The sequence below is a fragment of the Mytilus trossulus genome, chromosome 6 (assembly GCF_036588685.1).
Source record: "Mytilus trossulus isolate FHL-02 chromosome 6, PNRI_Mtr1.1.1.hap1, whole genome shotgun sequence".
Taxonomy (NCBI): Eukaryota; Metazoa; Mollusca; class Bivalvia; order Mytilida; family Mytilidae; genus Mytilus; species Mytilus trossulus.
In genome coordinates, this window is record NC_086378.1 from 18,546,521 (window position 1) to 18,568,364 (window position 21,844).

General features: G+C 31.9%; 1 protein-coding gene across 4 annotated transcripts in view; it reads left to right on the forward strand.

Annotated features, from left to right (window-relative positions):
* Positions 1 to 21,844, forward strand: part of LOC134720896 (plasmolipin-like) — a 56,901-nt gene that overhangs the window by 30,144 nt on the left and 4,913 nt on the right. Inside the window, exon 2 of one of the 4 annotated variants that reach the window (XM_063583452.1) lies at positions 7,022 to 8,928. The exons of 2 other annotated variants lie outside the window; for them this stretch is intronic. In XM_063583452.1, the coding sequence (XP_063439522.1) occupies positions 7,052 to 8,764 (1,713 nt within the window). In that variant the 5' untranslated portion in view covers positions 7,022 to 7,051 and the 3' untranslated portion in view covers positions 8,765 to 8,928. Of the gene's footprint in view, positions 1 to 7,021; positions 8,929 to 15,708; positions 15,851 to 21,844 lie in introns of those variants that run through there. One more of the 4 variants, XM_063583453.1, reaches the window with a different exon arrangement.

The window sequence follows — 21,844 nt, forward strand, 5'->3', positions numbered from 1 at the left end:
AGCTTTATATTTTAGAAGGTAGAAGACCTGGATGCTTCATACTTTGTTTATAGATGCCTCATGTTACGAACTTTCCGTCAGTCACATGTCCAATGTCCTTGACCTTATTTTCATGGTTCAGTGACTACTTGAAAAAAAGTTTATATTTTTTGTAATGTTAATTTCTCTCTTATTATAAATAATTGGATAACTATATTTGGTATGTGCGTACCTTGCAAGGTCCTCATGCCCGTCAAATAGTTTTCCCTTGACCTCGACCTCATTTCATGGATCAGTGAACAAGGTTAAGTTTTGGTGGTCAAGTCCATATCTCAGATACTATAAGCAATAGGTCTAGTATATTCGGTGTATGGAAGCTAGGACTGTTACGTGTACATGTCCAACTGGCAGGTGTCATTTGACCTTGACCTCATTTTCAAGGTTCAGTGGTTATAGCTAAGTTTTTGTGTTTTGGTCTGTTTTTCTTATACTTTATGCAATCGGTCTACTATATTTGGTGTATGGAATGATCATAAGGTGTACATGTCTAACTGACAGGTGTCATCTGACCTTGACCTCATTTTCATGGTTCAATGGTCAAAGTTAAGTTTTTGAGTTTTGGTCTATTTTTCTAATTCTTTATGCATCAGGTCAACTATATTTGGTGTATGGAAATAATTTATGATCTATATGTCTGTTACGCAGGTTTTATTTGACCTTGACCTCATTTTCACGGTCCACTGCTAAGTGTTAAGTGTTTGTGTTTTGGTCTGTTTTTCTTAATTTATAATCAATAAGTCAACTATATTTGTTGTATTGAAGAATTGTTAGCTGTACATGTCTGCCTGGCATGATTCATCGGACCTTGACCTCATTGTCATGGTTCATTGATTAATGTTTCGTTTTCTTGGTTAATGTAGAGTTTATGTTACAGTTGTAATAAAGCTTTACATTTAGGTCTATCAATATAATATCAATGATTAGTTAAGAAGGCGAGACATTTCAGCATGTGCACTCTTGTTTTTAAAAGGATTTAGCAATTACAGGTCAACTATATTTGGTGCTTACATGCATATGGTGTAAATGTCTGTATATTTCAAAGTATATAGATTTAAATTTCGCTTTGTTCCTGTTCTAAGTACATGTATATAAGCAATAGGGCAACTGTATGTTTTTGTATGATGTATATAAATAAACTCATCATAGATGTATGCGTCTTTATGGTAGGGTTTATCTGACTTTGACATAACTTTCATGGTGAACCACCTCGGTAGTCTCGTGGTAGCGTGTTTGCCTTGAATGCGAGAGTTCATGAGGCAATGGTACTTGCTGCTTCTCCGATACGCCCCCGGTAATAAGGAGTTAGAGCAATTGAAAATAGGTCAGCTCAGAATCAGAATAATGTGTCCAGAATTAATGGAGGCGTGTCTTTCTGCGGACTCCTAGTGTTACTAAGTGAGTACTGAAACTTTAAGAAATCCGGTTCAGCATGTCGGTTTTGTACATTTTGAAAGCCGCTAGTTTTCGCCTGGATATGCACTGTATTTGCTTCGGGACGTTGAACACAGATAGCCATTCATCAATTCATTCATCATTTAAATGGTTCATCGGCCGAAGTTAAGTTTTCATGGTAAATTATATTTTTAGCGCACGTGGCCCTAAGGGCCAAATGAGCTTTTCTAATCACTTGGCGTCCGTCGTCCGTCGTCGTCCGTCGTCGTTAACTTTTACAAAAATCTTCTTCTCTGAAACTACTGGGCCAAATTTAACAAAACTTGGCCACAATCATCATTGGGGTATCTAGTTTAAAAATTGTACCCGGTGACCAAGCCAACTAACCAAGATGGCCGCCATGCCTAGACATAGAACATAGGGTAAAATGTAGATTTTGGCTTATATTTCCTAAACCAAAGCATTTAGGGTAAATCTTACATATCGAATTGTTTATCTATCTGCTCTGAAATTGTCAGATGAATCGGATAACCCGTTGTTGGGTTGCTGCCCCTAAATTGGTAATTTTAAGGAGATGTTGCCATTTTTGGTTATTATCTTGAATAATATTATAGATAGAGGTAAACTGTGAACAGCAATAATGTTCAGTAAAGTAAGATCTACAAATAAGCCAACATGCTAAAAATGGTCAATTGACCCCTTAAGGAGTAATTGCTCTTTACAGTCAATTTTCTATATTTTTTTGTAAATTTTAATAATTTGTTACAAAAAACGTCTTCTCCTCTGAAACTACAAAGTCGTTTATCCAAACATGTACACAATCATCATTAGGGTATTTTATTTTAAAAGTGTGTCCTTTGAATCGGCCAGCCAACCAACATGGCCTCCATGGCTAAAAACAGAACATGGGAGTTAAATATAGATTTTGGCTTATAACGGTGAAACCAAAGCATTTAGAGCAAATCTGACCGAGTAAAAATTGTTCAGCAAGTCAAAATCTATCTGCCCTGAAATTTTGAGATGAATCAGACAACCATTTGTTGGGTTGCTACCTCTTTATTGGTAATTTTAAGGAAATTTTGCCAATTTTGATTTTTATCTTGAATATAATTATAGAAAGAGATAAACTGTAAACAGCAATAATGTTCAGCAAAGTTAGATCTACAAATAAGTATAAAGCTCAGTTGACCCGTTTAGGAGTTATTGCTCTTTAAAGTCAATTTATTACAATTTTGATAAACTTTGTAAATGTTTGTTAATTTTTACAAAATATTCTCCAGTCACTTCTGGGCCAAATTCATTATATTTAGAGAAAATTTTAAGCAGCAAGATTGTACAGTAAAGTAAGATCTACATACACATCACTAACACCAAAACACAATTATGTCATGAATCCATCTGTGTTGTTAGTTTGATATGCACATAGACCAAGATGAGCGACACAGGCTCTTTAGAGCCTCTAGTTTGATACTATCAGCAATATGTGAAATTTATTTAGTGCATGGAGTGAGTGTAAAAGAGGGACGAAAGATACCAAAGGGCCAATCAAACTCATAAATCTAAAATAAACTGACAACGCCATGGCTAAAAATGAAAAAGAAACAGAAAAACAATAGAACACATGACACAATATAGAAAACTAAAGAATAAACAACACGAACCCTATAATGTGTACATGTCTATCTGGCGTGTATCGTATGATCTTGAACTCATTTTTCCTGGTTAAATAGTCATACAAAGTTTTCCTGCTGAGCTTTGTGTCTTACTTACTAAGCACTAGACTTATAATAGGTTATTGTTATGTTTGACATTTATGTCTGTCAGGATTTAAATGAACTCGACCTGCGACGCTCGACATAAGTAAACAAGGTTATAATAATAAGTGTTTTGTTGTCAAGTCCATATATCAGACACAATTAGCAATAGCTCTACTACATTTGGTGTATGGCATGATTGCTAGGTGTACATGTCCATCTGTCAGGTGTATTAATATGTATTTGACCTCATTTTCATGGTTCATTGGTCAAAGTTAAGTTTTTGAGTTTTGGTCTTTTCATCTAACACTATATGCAAAAGGTCAGCTATGTTTGGTATATGGAAATATTTTATGATGTACATGTCAGTCTCGATATTTTTATTAACCGGATTTTTGTGACAAAAATGTCGGTTATTGATTTGGCGTTGTACGGCGGTCGGTCGGTCGGTCGTGCAGGCGGGCGGCAATCAAATGTTGTCCGTGCATTAACTCATGAACCGTTCAACCAAAGCTTTTCAAATTTTAATATGTTGTTACTGACAACTAAATGAAGGTGAAGTTCAATAAGAGCGGTTTTGACTTTTACCGTTCAGGAGTTATGGTTCTTGAAAGATTGAAAAATGGTGTTTCCAGTCGTGTCCGTGCATTTTCTCATGAACCATTCAACCAAAGCTTTTCAAATTTTAATATGTTGTTACTAATGACAAAATAGAGGTCAAGTTCAATTATGACAATTTTGACTTTTACTGTTCAGGAGTTATGGTTCTTGAAAGATCGTAAAATGTCGTTTCCAGTCATGTCCATGCATTAACGCATGAACTGTTCTACCAAAGCTTCCCAAATTTTAATATGTTGTAAGTGATGACAAAATGGAGGTCAAGTTTAATAATGAAGATTTTGACTTTTACCGTTCAGGAGTTATGGTTCTTGAAAGATTGAAAAATGGTGTTTCCAGTCGTGTCCGTGCATTTTCTCATGAACCATTCAACCAAAGCTTTTCAAATTTTAATATGTTGTTACTGATGACAAAATAGAGGTCAAGTTCAATAATGACGATTTTGACTTTTACCGTTCAGGAGTTATGGTTCTTGAAAGATCGTAAAATGGTGTTTCCATTCACGTTGTTGCATTTACTCACGAACCATTCAATCTAAGCTTTTCAAATTTTAATAAGTTGATACTGATGACAAAATGGAAGTCAAAGGAGTAGGTTCAGTAAGACCCCTTTTTGGCCCCAAAATATAGCAGTTTTACAAACTTGTTAAAATGTAAACTTTTAGTTATTTATTTGATAGAAAAATGCTTCTGCTACAAACACCGACCGTGCAAGGGCTGTATAGCCAGTCAAGGTCGTTATAAACTTCCATTTGTTTGCTACAAACAAATGGACGGTTTTTTGACAATACAATGCACATATATCGGGTACTAGCACCATTAAGTCATGCTAAATTACTGAAATGTTCACAATTCTAGCATTTTAGTTAAATTTTAGACGGTTTCCGTGTAAAACGAAAGTGGCCGCATTCGTGTTCATCCTAAATATTGAAACGTAAGTTGTGTTTGATGATAATACATAACATATATAAAGATTGAGGATGAACACGAATGCGGCCACTTTCATTTTTGACAAAAACCATCTGAAAAGTGACAATTTTCGGCCTATTTGGTAGATTTTTCATATTTGAGCTTGAATCGGAGCGTTTTTAATGACTAAATCAATTAAAATCTTTCACATAAACTAATTGATTCAAATTAAATAGACACTTAAGTGTTTAAAAAGTGGTCAAAATCTTTCATCAGATGAACCTAAAATTTGAGGCCAAAATCGGTCCTTACCGGACCTACTCCTTTGATATTGACGATTTTCACTTTCGCCAATCATCAGTAATGGTTCTTGTGATATTGCCAGGACACAAATAAATGTTAATAAATCCGGTTTGCTGTCGTTGTGACAGCCTCTTGTTTGACATTGACCTGATTTTCACGATTAATTGCTCAGTGTTCCTTTTTTTTGTGTTTTGTTCTGTTTTCCTAAAACTATAATCAATAGGTCGACTATTTTTTTCTATGGAAGGATTGTAAGGTGCATATGTCTGTCTGGTAGATATCATTTGACCATGGCCTCATTTTCATGGTTCACTGGTCAATAATTTTAAGTTTTCTGGTTTTATTCTGTTTCTTAAAGATACAGCACTATTAGCAAAAGGGCAACTATATTTAATGTATATGTTCCGGACCATATGAGTATTTGGACCATATGAGTATAATACTCGTTTAGTTATGAACGGACCGGACCATATGAGTATTTGGACCATTTAGGTATATATATTTTTAAATGACATTATAAAAGTTTCAATAAAACAAAGACTTTATCTAAAAAAAATGATGGTAAAATGACAATCTATTATTTTTATAATACAAATCTACGTAAAAATTAAATATCATGCCATAGTTAGTTTTCATCGTTAATTACATTCTTACATGTAGGCTTGGGTGATATTTACTTCCATACAGTTTTTTTTTTGCAATTCTTGGTTGTGCACGATCCTTTTCATTTGCACCTTTTGTTTGCGAGTGAAAATATTGCCTTTCTGTAGCTCTGCATACAGTGACACCGAGGTTTTGGGCCATTCCGATATGTCTACGGTATTTTTTTTAAAAGAAGATCTAGATCTCAAATATCGTAACATGACTGCAATACATCATATTCACAAACCACTTAAATAAACTATGTTTCTTTCCAGTTAGTTACTCCTTAATTGTGTAATGTTGTTCAGTTCATAGAGCTTGTATTACATTTTATTTAATTGTATTGCATTGTATTGTATAAAATTGTTGTTTGATCGTATTGCTTGACCCTTATGGGTGTAATTTTGCAATAAAGATTATTATTAAGAAATTTTTGGAAGTTATTTTTTAAGTCGAAATATTGCCATTCACTCGTAATAACATATCGATATTGACCATCGGTAATGACCATCGGTAATGACTATAAGTATAAAATGTGTTTTTTATAGTTTTGACAAGTAAGAAAAATTAACGGTCATACCATGTGAAAAGTTTAGAAGTATTAAAAGTAAACTGTAACAGAGTGTTAATTACCCCGACCATATGAGTATATACCCATATGGTCATGACCATACGCGTATGGTCCAAATACTCATATGGTCCGGAACATATACATTGATTTTAAGGTGTTCATGTCTGTCTGGCATGGTTCATCTGACCTTGACCTCACTCTCATGGTTCATGGTCAATGTTTAGTTTTCTTGGTTAAGTCTATATACATTGTATATCTTAGAAACTGTACGCAATATAGGTCAATTATATTTGTTATATTAAATGATTGTTAGGTGTATCTGTTTTTCTCGATTGGTTTATTTGACCTTCAAGTGACCTCATTTTCTTAGAAGTGTGGTATTCGTAATAAAACTTTATATTTAGGGCTACCAACATATCATCGATGATTCGTAAAGAAGGCGAGCCAGTTGTTCTCTATTCTTTTAATATTTTGGTCATTTTTCTCTATTCATTACATCTTTTGACATTTTTTCATCTGTTCTGTAAACCGCATTCCTACTCTAACACATCTTTAAAGTACGCTACTGATTTCGTCTGAGGTTAGGTTTGTAGGTCTTCATGCTCTAACCTTCCATATTAGAAATTAACAAATCAAAGGCAGACATTAGTTTGATGTCACTAAAATAGTTCTTTTTAGTCGTTAATTTGTTTTCGTCATTAATTCGAATGAAATATTTTCCATTGGAGTTAAGCAGAAATTAGTAATAATTGATTAGTCAATGTTTGTTTATCTGATATTTTACTTTTTTTCAGATAAACTTATAAGTAAAGAACAGTTTATAAATGGCCAACTTGCTTCCAAAGAGTGATATATTTTGCGGACCATGCGAATCTCAAAATTTAACAAACGTAGCAGAGCTTTGGTGTCCTAATTGTAATGAAGGCCTATGTTCAAAATGTATGGAGTATCATAAGGTTTCAAAAGCATCCCGTATGCACAAAACTATAACAATAGAAAATTTAACGGCTCTTCCAGAATTTGTTCGCAACATTGATCATGTTTGTACGTCTCACGGTAATGTCCTTGAACTGTATTGCAGTGTCCATGAGAAGGTATGTTGTATAGATTGCGTAAGTACCGAGCATTCCGAATGTCCTGGTATCACTTCATTGGCTAAAGTAGTTCGAGGGGTGAAGGAATCGGAATTTTACCATAGCGTTGTGAGCCATATCGAAGAGATTACAGAGTTTGGCATAAAACTTCAAAACAATCGTTATGAAAATTTAGCCAGGCTTCAGCAAGAGAAAGACTTTCTGTTTGAAAAAGTCAAATTAAAATGTACAGAAGTAACAACACACTTTGATGGATTAGAAAAACATCTGAAACAGCAGATAGCCTCAACCATAGCTCAACAATCTGAACACATTTATGAAGTTATTTCGCGTCTTCAAAAAAAAGAAAGTGCACTGAAAGAATATCAAAAACAAATTTCAACTATCAAAGAAAATGCCACTGATCTTCAAGTGTTCTGGGGACTAACAAAGATAGAAAGTAATGTCGCGGGTGAGGAAGCAAACTTTGAATGTCTGACAGAAGAATCTGTTATGAAGGAGGCCAGTGTTAAAATGAGGTTTACTCAAAAATTCGAACGACTTATAAATAGTATGAAACGTATGGGAAATATAGAAATTAACATAAAAAATTCAGACATACATTTTTCCAGAACAAAATCTCAAATCGCAAAAAAACTATTAGATATTCAACCAGGTATAGAAAATATCAAACTTACTTTTGTAACAAAATTCCAGCTTCCATTTGATGTCGATATCAATATTTGTTGTTGTGCAATACTGCCAGATGAACGAGTAGTCATGGCAAACAACAACTCAAGCGCTGACAGAGGAGGTATGCATATTTTAAGTGAAAATGGAGAGTATCAGTTCCGGGTTGTATGTTCTTCTTCTCCATTTGGGCTTGCAGTCATAAATAAGTCAGATATTGCAGTATCGTTTTATAAAGAACGATCTATTAAAATATACGATTTAGAAAATTTCAATGTCAAGCACGTGCTGTTAGAAGGTCACTATTTCTTTGGATTATCCGTCGAATCAGGTTGTTTGGTTTCTGCTGTTAGAGATGTAGGTATTTACTTCATTAGCTGTACCTCTGGAAAGATTTTGAAAACTATCCCATGCGATACGAAAAATTTAACATATGTGCATTTAATGGGAGAGAATGCATTTGTTTCCGATTATGAAAAGAACATTCTTTATTGTCGAAATAGGGATGGAGAGACAGTATGGAAATATTCGTCCGATGCCATGAAGGGACCGAGAAACATGTGCACAGATACTGTTGGAAACATATTCGTTGCCACCTTCGAGTCACACAGCATAATTGCAATATCTCCTGATGGAAAGACTTACAAAAAGCTACTGGGATTCGAAGACGGCTTCAAATTTCCAAAAGCTCTATACTTTAGTGCAAATACATCTTCATTAGTAGTTGTTTCTCAATTGGGATCTGCACGTAAATATCGCCTTTCTTATGCTTAGAATGTATTGGATTGGTTGTTTCGTGTGCGACTCAGCAGTGTTGGATAGTGAAGAATTGACCAAATAAATTTCATAATAAAAACTGTTGAAAGAAGTCTCATAATCAAAACTGTTCTTTAAATTGTACTAAAACGGATACTAGATGAAAATGAAGTGTTTATAAATTTGATTAGTATATAACGCCAAAAATGAAGTGTTTATTTGAGTAGTTTTAACGCCAATACGCATGAATATGAAAATAATGAGATGTGGTATGATTGCCAATGAGACAACTATCCACTGGTCGTTAAGCTAGTATGTATCCACATACGGCCTTCGGCGATGAGAAAATCTCGTATCGTGTTGTCGGTTATAAAAGACTCTGACATGAAAAATATGAAACAATTCAAACGATAAAGACTAACGACTTAATTTATAACAAAACAACTGTTAAAGACATTAATTATCATAACAACATGAAACAACGACACCAACTGAGCTACATGCTCCTGACTTTGGACCACAGGCACTTGTCTCTGATATATACCAGCTATATAGGAACACAAATTCTGAGACAAGTGCCTGTAAACCATGTCTTGAGCAATGAGAAACACCCATACCGTATAGTCGACTGTAAAAGGTCCCTAATTGAAAATTATGAAACAATTCATATATTTTCAAAAATATTTAAAAGGCGTAATTAAAACAAAACAATTTACATACAACAACTACTAGTATGACAACATGAACCAACGACAACCAGTGAACTACATGCTCCTGATTTAGAACAGGCTCATACATGCCTACATGATGTGGCAGGGTAAACATGTCTGTGGTCGTTCAACACCCCTAACCTAGATGAGTGATGTAACAGCACAACATATAACAATGGCATCTTGGTATAATCACAAAGCTTATATCCATACAGTCCCAACCAAAACATTATGGCTCATCAGCATTGCATATTGTTTTAATATAAGATAAGATAAGATAAGATATTTTATTTTCCAATTATGGGCCCCAAAGGGCATAAACATTACAACATCAATAATTTTTTTTCATAATACAATACAAACAATGAGATAAAAAAAAAAAAAAAGTTAAACAAGAACTATTTAAGTTCTTAAAGAATACGTAGATAAAGAATCTATAGTATGTTTTTTTTTTTTAATACTAATGCATATTATTGCAAGTGTGGTTGATATAGATAACAAACAAGTAGCCCAAAAAGAAAAAAAGAAAAATAGATATCCACATATGTATAGTACACAAAAAGTTGGATCAATTAAATATATAATAATTAGCCAAAAAGAAAGTAGAAATTGAACATGTCCATGACTCATCCTGTGTCAGCAGCAAATAGGAAAGCATTGTGGTTTCCTAAAGGCAGCTGACACCAGGGGGCGATACCTTATGGGCCATAGGCATGTAAAATGTGTGTAAATGTCTCTTTCCTACCTGTATCAAAAGCAAACAAGGAAGCATCATAGGTAACTTGAATGCAGTTGATACCAGGGGACGATGCCTCAAGGATATAAGAGAACATTTGAATAAATAATATATCTTAACAAATTTTTTTTTCTTAATCGGCTAGTATGTCTGTGATATTCAGATGAATATAATTTTCTATCTCCAATCAAATGTATATACACACATAGATCTCCTTTAACTAATCTTCACTAAGGAAGATGTTTGTATATAAAATTACATATTATTTTAAGTAACTCAACATTTTCTACACTAAATAACCAGATAATTTTGCTTTGACTGTTCATATGATTAAAATAAGAATTATATTGTGCAATATTAGCTAACATACAATTTCTATCATCCTCAAATTTGTTACAATCAAATAGAAAATGAGCCTCATCTTCGACAGTATTGGAAGAACATTTATTACATATTCTGTTAATTCGGGGAATACCCTGATATCTACCTAATTCTATTTGTAATCTATGAGAAGATACACGTAATTTAGTAAAACTTCTTCTAAGTTCAAAATTCTTGATCAATGTTAGATATTTTTCAAAACCAAAATTTGTTTTATATAAAAGGTAGGTTTTCAGTTTACTGTCTGAAAATTTATCTATTTGTTTTTTCCAACAGCTAATAAACAATATTGATAGCTTGGTTTGTATATATTTCTTAAATTTGTATAAGGATTCACAAAATGGAGCATTTATGGCATTTGTATAGTCAATACCAAGTATTTTAAAAACAACATTTATTGAACCATACCATGATGTTATATTCATGTGATGTAGTGTCTTTGATTGTGTATATGCCTCTTTTAATAGAGGAAAATTATCACCTAAATTCTCTAATCTATACCAGTACAATAACATTCCTTTTATAATATTAAAATATATTGGAAATCTTCCAAGTTCAGATAACACTGCAGCATTTGTTGTTTTCTTGTGTACCCCAAGTATAAATTTACAAAATTTTATATGAAGTTTCTCACAGGGTAAACCTGAATATAATTTTTCAAAAGATATATCTTCCTTCTTACATTTAGAGGAAAGAGAATTAAACATCCCCCATATTTCGCTACCATATAATAAAATAGGTTTTACAGTGTGGTCAAAAACATGAATACTTGTTTTTACATCAGGATTTAGTGATAAAAGATCTTTCCTTAATTTGAAATGAGCTTTCAGGGATTTTTTGTATAGTTCATTTTGAGCATAACTGAATGAACCAGATGAGCTTAAATATAAACCTAGGTATTTGTATTTTGAAACACATTCCAGATTTATATTCTGAAATGTGAATATCTGTTTTACATGTCTGCCTGCCTTGTTGAAAATCAGCACCTTTGTCTTATTAGTATTCACATTGAGACACCAATCTTTGCAAAATTTATCAAGCATTCCCAGCTTTTCTCGTAGTCCTTCAGCTGATGTAGATAATAAAACAATATCATCAGCATACATTAAACAATGTAGATTTTTGTCATTGACATTAACTGGGTCTCTAGTATCTGACAAATATCTGGGCAAATCATTTATGAATATCTTGAATAAATTCGGACTGAGGTTGTCACCTTGTTTGACTCCAATATCTAATGGGAAAAAATCACTTACTTGATTTTGAATTTTGACACATGATTTGCTAATTTCATACATACTTTTAATAATGTTATAAAAATAAGACCCAGCTCCAATATCTAGTAATTTAATCTTGATCCCTGTATGTATAACAGTATCAAAAGCCTTCTGAAAATCAACAAAACAGGCAAACAGTCTACCTTCTTTTGAATTACAGTATTTGTTAATAAGACAGTTTAAAATAAACATATGATCTGCAGTTCTGGCTTTCCTTGTGAATCCAATTTGACTATCATGTATAATATTATGTTCCTGAAGAAATTTGTCCAGTCTTAGACTTAATATTCTATTAAAAAGCTTTCCAATTGCACTTGTTATTGTTATTCCTCTATAATTGTTAGGGTCACTTGTATCGTTGCTTTTAAAAATTGGTGTAATATAACCTTCAGCCCAAGATGTTGGGTATATACCTGAAGACAGACAAGTATTAAACATCTGTTGAAAACTTTTTAAAAGGAAAGTCTGTCCATTCTTTATCATATTATTACTAATGTTATCCAAGCCTGATGATTTATTGCATTTTAAGTGTGAAATGGCTTTGGATATTTCGGACTCAGTGATAACGGAGTCCAACTCGTTGAAACATTTTGAGTTTTCTAACTGTTTCAGTTTTTCACATAGCTCTGTATATCTACTTTGAAATTCACCTTTCAGTTGTGACAACTTTTGGAAATGTGATATCAAAGTTGATGGTTGTACTCCACATTTTTTTTTAGTTTCATTTTTTTCCTGTAGTTCATTAATTAAGTTCCAATACAGTTTTGGATTCTCTTCGTGCAAGGAGTCCAGCTGACTAATCAATGATTGTTTGTATTGTTTGTATTTATATTTCCTTAGTTTGGAGTATTCACGATTCAGTTTATAAAAGTGATTTTTGATAATTGGATCATATGGAAATCTTGAATAAATTTTTCCATAATTAAGCAAGTTAGTTCGAGCTTGTTGTAAACTTGCATCAAACCACTTTTTGTTTTTTTGTTTGTTTGTGTGTTTTTTTAAAGGTCGTTTAAGTGATAGATTTGCTGCTGATAAAAAGATGTTTGAAAGTTTTGATGATGCTTCATCTACTGATGTCTGAGTAAATTGAATTGTGCTGTTGTTGAATTCTAGTATGTAGTTTTGTAGTGTATCTGAAGAAAGTGTTTCTTGAAATTTTATTGCTGAACAGTCAGTCCAGATATAATTAGGTGTCATATTTTTCAACTGGATTGGAATATCATTTTCTCCAGGAACACAATATTTTGCAGATAATTCCCACTCAAGTTTACAATGACAATCAGATAATGTGGGAATAAATCTGGATACTTTAAAATACAGTACATTTTCAAGAATTTCTTCCGACACAGCAACATAATCAACCACACTTGCACCGTTGGGGGTATAGCAAGTAAAATTACCAAATGTATCACCAAGAACTCTGCCATTTAAAATTCTTATTTGTTTACTAATGCAAAAATCCAAAACTTCTTTGCCTCTTTGATCAATTTTTTGGTCTCGACTTTTTCTTGTCATAATGTTTTTGTCAGTAGGGTATGTATCAAAAATTGGAGTAAATTTTGAATCATCGTTTACTATAAAGTCATTTTCAGAGCCTATTCTGGCATTAAAATCTCCACATAACAAAATTTCACCCATTTTTTTATACTGAAAGATATCTTTTTCTATGCATTCAAAAACATCAGAAGAGAGTTCTTGGGTATATTTAGACGTAACAGGGGGGTTGTACAGTACACAAATAAATAGGTCACTTTTAAATCCAAAAAAGGATTTTTCTAATTTAATCCATTGATAATCTGGATTACTGTTAATCAATATTTTGACATGAGGTTTAACGTGACTTTTCTGTAGAATTGCTATACCCCCAAAATGACGGTTATTATTTGATAATTTTCTACATATTGGATGATAATGAAATTTACCAATATTGTGTATTTGGGAATTATATCCCACATGAGTTTCGACTAAAAAAACAATGTCGTAATTCTCTATATGTTTCAGAAAAAGGGGATCCTCTGCTTTATTCATGCCCTTTGAAAATAAGCCACCTATATTCCAATAACCAAATTTTACAGATGATTGGTTTGATTTTGGCATTTTGGTTGATACAATTAAATCTGGTATAAATAATAGAATAGATTTTCTATATATAAAAAAAAATAATAAAAATTTGTCTCTAAATAAAAGGAAGAGACAACAAGGAAAATATTCAGAAATGTAAATATTTGAAATAAGTAGATTTATTTAGAGGATAGTTTTTACAATGGTTTTCTAAATACAAATAGTCTATGATATAATGACAGATAATTTCTTTTCTATGTATCCTCTTTTAACTGAATAACTATTAAACTGATTTGGGTTGAATAACCTGATATCCTGGGTTAATTCAAGATCAAAAGTATGATTCAAATGTGAAAACTAAAAATAAAAATGAATGAAATAAAATAAAAAAGGCCAACTTTTATACCTAGCAGAGGTTACATATATATGACCATGTAATAGTGTGACTTCTTCACATAATGGCTGTTTCATTTGAAAAATCTATTCAAATGAGAATATGAATTTATCAGCCCAAAAAAAAAAAAGAAGAAATATATAAAGTTGTACATGTATATATAAATTATATGTAAATGACTTTAAACATGTTAAAGGAAGTCAACATAATGATATGGTAATATGTATAATATTAAAAAGCAAGTTATTCATGATGACCTCTGCCACGTCCACGTCCACGTCCACGTCCTCTTGTGTTGCGCGATTTGGATCTACCTCTTGAATTTGGCATGGGAATGTTTAAGGCAGTGTGTATTCCACGCTTTAAGTTATATTCGAAGTCAATACGTCTAAACACTGAACTTATTAATTGTGCTAGAGCCAAAAAATCCGTTCTTTATAGACAAATACGGTCTTCAACGGTAGTGCCAAGTTAGATGTCTCATTCTTACAACAACTACATGATTTTCACAGTATTTGTACACCTCAAAATTACAGATAGTGCATTTTATAGGTTTCATATAATTCATATCTTCTCGTACTAATACATCTTACCGTACTTGTTAAAGACGTCTCCGTTGTAAAAAGAAAAAAATAATTACTTACCAAAAAATCGACTTTCTTTGCGTTCTTACAAATGCAAACACATGTCTGACATTTTCCCAAAATACATCCCATTTACAGAAGAAAATATCGCAACTCCACATAAGAAACTTTTTTTTCGACACGGGGCACTTTCAATAGACCAAGACTCAACCAATACAAAAAGTGGTTGTTTTGTTTCAATTTTATGCCTAATTGGATTATTCCGTGAGCGATAAATATAAGAAACATTTATTCCTTTTATTCTAAGAATCTATATTGGTGAAATTATAACAATTCCTTAATCTGGGGAAAAACATAACACTTCCGGAAATTAGAACTATAATATATCTCCGCCTTATGTCTTTTATTTTGGCTGCTTTACCATGTTTACGTTTTGTTGTATATACTTACTAAGTATACAAATTGTCAGACTATTGTCCTAGATTCTTGTCTTTTATATCCTCAGGAATCATTTACGAAGTATTATGCATACATATATACATTGAAAAGATATTTTCCTAAATTTTTTTTATATCTGATTATTAATCTTTCCATTTATGAAGCCGTTTGTCCTGTTCTTCAGATCTTGCGTATGAATAAATGTTTATGATATAAGATCAAGGCATTACATTTATCTTTTTTATGGAAATTAGTCAAACTGTGTCAATCAACTGATTTTGAATTTAGGAACGGACGGATATATAAAAATAATAACCTTTATTCATTCGTTCAATGTGATAGTCCTATAAACTCAGACGAGGAAGTGTTAAATGAATTGTTTCCTCCTATTAAAAAATACATTTACTCTGAAATTTATAACTATTTTCAATTAGTACACAATTCATCCAACAAAGTACAAAGTTGTAGTTGTTTGGGTGTTAAGGCCATAAATGTCGACTTAAAGTTGTCTCAATTCTTCAGGGTAAGTAGTTGATTCATATTTGAAAATGACTAATATATACATATGATATATAGATGTAAGGGAACTTAAATGATTTTGACAGATCTCTAATAGTCCTTGTTAAACAGTATGGCCCAATACAAAATGACGAAACGATAAAAATACATATATATATATATATATATATATATATTTGACAATCGCCAATGGCAGTCAGCAGGGTTAAAGAACATCAGTTGTTCGACCTGTTAGTCAAATGCGTTTTGTTTAAATATACTTTTTCACTCTTTTGGTCTTTTGGAAAATGTTGTTTGTGCTGTTTTTAGACCCTTCTACAACGAAATTTGTTTGACATGCACACGTATAAAAATTGCGGTTTTTATAAACGAGTCTAAATTGAAAACTACGTTCAAACCTATGACTGCGTTGGATAAAAACCGCAATTTTTATACGTGTGCATGTCAAACAAATTTCGTTGTAGAAGGGTATAAAAACAGCACAAACAACATTTTCCAAAAGACCAAAAGAGTGAAAAAGTATATTTAAACAAAACGCATTTGACTAACAGGTCGAACAACTGATGTTCTTTAACCCTGCTGACTGCCATTGACGATTGCCCAATAAAATTGATCACAAGATGTGACAAACTGGATCTTAATATAAATTTAATACGTCACAGAAAAAAAAAAAAATGTTAACTTGTGGACAGGATGTTGTGCCACAAACATTCGGTGTCAATATTTCTTTAGTACACCATATCCGGATTTCGACAATAAATGTCTCTTCAGTGATGTTAGGGATCGAAACGGTATTTGGAAGGCCATATAAAAAGTACCCTCATTTTTTAGAGAAAGTACCCTCATTTTTAGATTAACTCTTAAATATATATGTATATATATATATATATATATATATACTGGTTTTCTGTATCTGAACTATAATGAATATTCCTGTTTTCTGTACCTGAACTATAATGAATATTCCTGTTTTGTGTACCTAAAAAATAATGAATACTCCTGTTTTGTGTACCTATAATATAATGATTATTCCTGTTTTCTGTACCTGAACTATAATAAATATTCCTGTTTTGTGTACCTGAACTATAATGAATATTCCTGTTTTCTGTACCTGAACTATAATGAATATTCCTATTTTGTGTACCTATAAAATAATGAATACTCCTGTTTTGTGTACCTAAAATATAATGAATATTCCTTTTTTGTGTACCTAAAATATAATGAAAACTTCTGTTTTGTGTACCTAAAATGAATACTCCTCTTTTGTGTACCTTTTTAAAATATAATGAATATTCCTGTTTTGTGTACCTAAAATATGATGAATACTCCTGTTTTGTGTACCTAAAATATAATGAATACTCCTGTTTTGTGTACCTAAAATATAATGAATACTCCTGTTTTGTGTACCTAAAATATAATGAATACTCCTGTTTTGAGTACCTAAAATATAATGAATACTCCTGTTTTGTGTACCTAAATTTAAAATATAATGAATACTCCTGTTTTGTGTACCAAAAATATAATGAATATTCCTGTCTTGTGTACCTAAAATATAATGAATACTCCTGTTTTGTGTACCTAAAATATAATGAATAATCCTGTTTTGTGTACCTGAAATATGATGAATATTCCTGTTTTGTGTACCTAAAATAAAGTGAATACTCCTGTTGTGTGTACCTAAAATATAATGAATACTTCTGTTTTGTGTACCTAAAATATAATGAATACTCATGCTTTGTGTACCTAAAATAAAGTGAATACTCCTGTTTTGTGTACCTTAAATATAATGAACTCCTGTTTTGTGTACCTAAAATATAATGAATACTCCTGCTTTGTTTACCTAAAATATAATGAAAACTCCTGTTTTGTTTATCTAAAATATAATGAATACTCATGTTTTGTGTACCTAAAATATAATGAATACTCCTGTTGTGTGTACCTAAAATATAATGAATACTCCTGTTTTGTTTATCTAAAATATAATGAATACTCATGTTTTGTGTACCTAAAATATAATGAATACTCCTGTTTTGTTTATCTAAAATATAATGAATACTCATGTTTTGTGTACATAAAATATAATGAATATTCCTGTTTTGTTTACCTAAAATATAATGAATATTCCTGTTCTGTGTACCTAAAATATAATTAATACTCATGTTTTGTGTACATAAAATATAATGAATATTCCTGTTTTGTTTACCTAAAATATAATGAATATTCCTGTTTTGTGTACCTAAAATATAATGTATAATCTGTTTTGTGTACCTGAAATATGATGAATATTCCTATTTTGTGTACCTAAAATATAATGAATACTTCTGTTTTGTGTACCTAAAATATAATGAATACTTCTGTTTTGTGTACCTAAAATATAATGAATACTTCTGTTTTGTGTACCTAAAATATAATGAATACTCATGTTTTGTGTACCTAAAATATAATGAATACTCATGTTTTGTGTACCTAAAATATAATGAATACTTCTGTTTTGTGTACCTAAAATATAATGAATACTCCTGTTTTGTGTACCTAAAATATAATGAATACTTCTGTTTTGTGTACCTAAAATATAATGAATATTCCTGTTTTGTGTACCTAAAATATAATGAATACTCCTGTTTTGTGTACCTAAAATATAATGAATACTTCTGTTTTGTGTACCTAAAATATAATGAATACTCATGTTTTGTGTACCTGAAATATGTAATGAATACTTCTGTTTTGAAATAAATAGAGTAGTTGTCTTTGCAACTTTGGTAACAAAAGAGTGTTGTTTTTGCAAATATCTACAACCTTATTTAGAATACCTTCACGTCTAATCTGCTGTAAAATTTTATTTTGTTTCAAAATCTATACGTATAGTACCTTGGTTAAAAAAGTCTATACATGTCATTTGAACCCTTGTTTGACTTGAAGAAAATATTGATGTTAAAAGTTAATAAAGACATTATCCCCGGCTTAGTTTATTTCTAGCATTTTGCAGATTACAAAACACGTTGTTACATAACCCATAGCCCCTGGGTGTTGCAAACCCATATACCTGGACGATGCTATCAATTACCCCGAGGCGTCAATTTAATAGGCTCGTTATTTCATAGGCATCATCATGAGCCATGAATGCAGAAATGTCTTTCTCATACAGAAAAGGACGTATAAGTTTAACATTTCTTTCCAGGCATTAAAAACTTCATTCCAAAATTTGATTTTGATATTTTTCGAATGATGCCAAAATAAGACAACTCTGTATATGTATATTTTGTGTGCTAGCGAATAATTGATTTTGACTTAAATAATCTTCCAATCCAAATACATTGCAAGTTTTAATAGTGACTTTTATAAACATTCTGTAATTTACCATTTATAGGCTCCTTCTGTAGTATTCTCGACATAATAGTAGATCCCACTTTATCCTATCAACCTAAATGAATGAATAAATTTCACTATTAAGTTGACGCATAATGTACTCATCTGGACTTGGAATAGACAAAAACAGATGATCAAATTTTGATATAATTAGAGACTGTATAATTTTTATTTTACCAAATGCGGTAAGTGACTTTTTTTTTATCAAGTTTGTAAAATATTTGCTATTTCTTGTATTCGAGGAGCATAATTTCGGTTTAACATTCTATCTAAAAAGAAATAAAAAGTGATACTCATAGAATGTATTAGTTAATGCTTTAGATCAATGGATTGTTTTCTCATTGGCTTGACCCGTCTCTTCATTTTTAGAACGAAAGGTTGGTGTTTTTTCAATGTATAAACCTCATGCAGTTTTATGTCTCACTGATTTATTCATATTCAATTTGGTAAAATTAATCGTAAAGGTTTTTTTGTCGAGCCTTCGACTTTTGTCGAAAAAGCGAGACTAGTAAGCGATCCTATATTCCGTCGTCGTCGGCGGCGGCGGCGTCCTCAAAAAGATCACTCTGTGGTTAAAGTTTTTGAAATTTTAATAACTTTCTTAAACTATACTGGATTACTTCCAAACGTGGACAGAAGCTTGTTTATATCATAAGATAGTATCCAGAAGTAAAGTTTGTAAAAATAAAATTCCATTTTTTCCGTATTTTACATTAAATGGACTTAGTTTTTCTGCGGGGAAACATTACATTCACTCTGTGGTTAAAGTTTTTAGAACTTTAATAACTTTCTTAAACTATCCTGGGTTTGTACCAAACTTGGACAGAAGCTTGTTTATGATCAAAAGATAACATACAGAAGTATTTTTTTTTTAAATAAATCCGTTATTTCCGTATTTTACTTTTAAATGGACTTAGATTTTCTGCCAGGAAACAACACATTCAGTCTGGTTAATTTTTGTTTTTTTTAATAACTTTCTTATACTACTTTGAATTTGTACCAAACTGAGACAAAAGCTTGTTTATGATCAAAAGCTAGAATTTATAAGGAAATTTTGTTAATATTTTGTACCTGTCTATTTGTATTTTACTTATAAATGGAGTCAGGACTTAGTTTTCTTCCAGTTAACATTACATACAGTCTGCTGTTAAAGTTTTTAAACATTTATTAGATTCATAAACTATCCTGGATTTTTACCAAACTTGGACAGAAGCTTCTTACAATCAAAAGATAGTATGAAGAAGAAAAAAATTATTGATTTTTTCCATCATTTTTGTTGAGCCTGTGATTTTCAGCAAAAGTAGGCGAGATACTGGGTTCCGCGGAACCCTTACAAATGTTTAATTAAAAACCTAAACTATGTACACGCTTTGATCATCTTCAAACATGTTTGCTGACCAATTGTTATAACTTACTATATCTGTGATGAAAAACCTCAACCTCTTTCAGTATGGTAAAATAAAGCTATAAGTTCGATTTATGCAAGCTCCTGTGATTAAATGGTTTAGGTTTTTAGTAGTTTTTAGGTAATTATTTTTACATAAAAAATAAAGAAATATGGCGTGACGCGGGATTACCGAGTTTTTGACACGTGAAAGTCAAATTATTGTGTCGTGAAAACGGAAAATGAGGTCCTGCGAGACCCGGGAAATGACAAAAAAATGAGAATTGCTTACGTATAAAGTGTAAGCGGGTTACGGGAATCTGACAAAAACGTAAGCGGGATCCGGGATCGGAACCCCCCAATGAGACACCCTCAACCAAATATTTTCAACCGTTACGGTGAAAGTGAAAATCTTCAATATCAAACTCGACCTCCATTTTTCATCAGTAACAGCACACCAAACTTTGAAAAGACTTGGTTGAACGGTTTATGAGTAAATGCACGTACACGAGTGGACCTATCATTTCTTAATATTTTAAGGTTGAAGTCTTGTAATTGACTGCAACATAGGCTTACATGCTTACATGCAAATCAGCTGATCTTTGAAAATAAAACAAATTAAAAAATTCCTACATAGAAATAAAATGTTCATGTTTATATCATGTATGTACTAATGTGGAAGTGTGATTTAATCGAAAAAAGTGGGTCATGCCACGAAGAATAAAAGTTACATAACCCTAAAGTCAACATTTTTTTCTACTTTCTGTTTGCTGTTTTTACTAGGCCGCTCCACTTCCACAAAACATGATATCCTTCCACTTTCCTGGATTAATATACCCAAAAAGATGCAAGAATTTTTAAAAATAATATATATATGTTTCAATTCAGCATATTAAAACCTATAATCAAACAGAAAAAATTCAAAAAAAAACCGGTTTATGTTTCCCTTCATGTTGATGCACCGGTATCGAATTTGACCTCCATTTTTTCATCAGTACCAACATATTAAAATTTGAAAAGGTTTGGTTAAATAGTTCATGAGTCAATGCACGTACACTGATTTTCAGCCGCCCGTCCGCCCACCTGGTAGTCTGTTTCCCGACCGTTATTGAAATTCTTGACAATACCAATATTGTAGTATTCCGAAGGCATACTGAATGTTTTATGGAGGGGACCAACCTAACCGCCTGGATGCCCGCTTATCGTAGACGTACGTCTCCAACATTTATATCCTCTTTTTAGTTCACC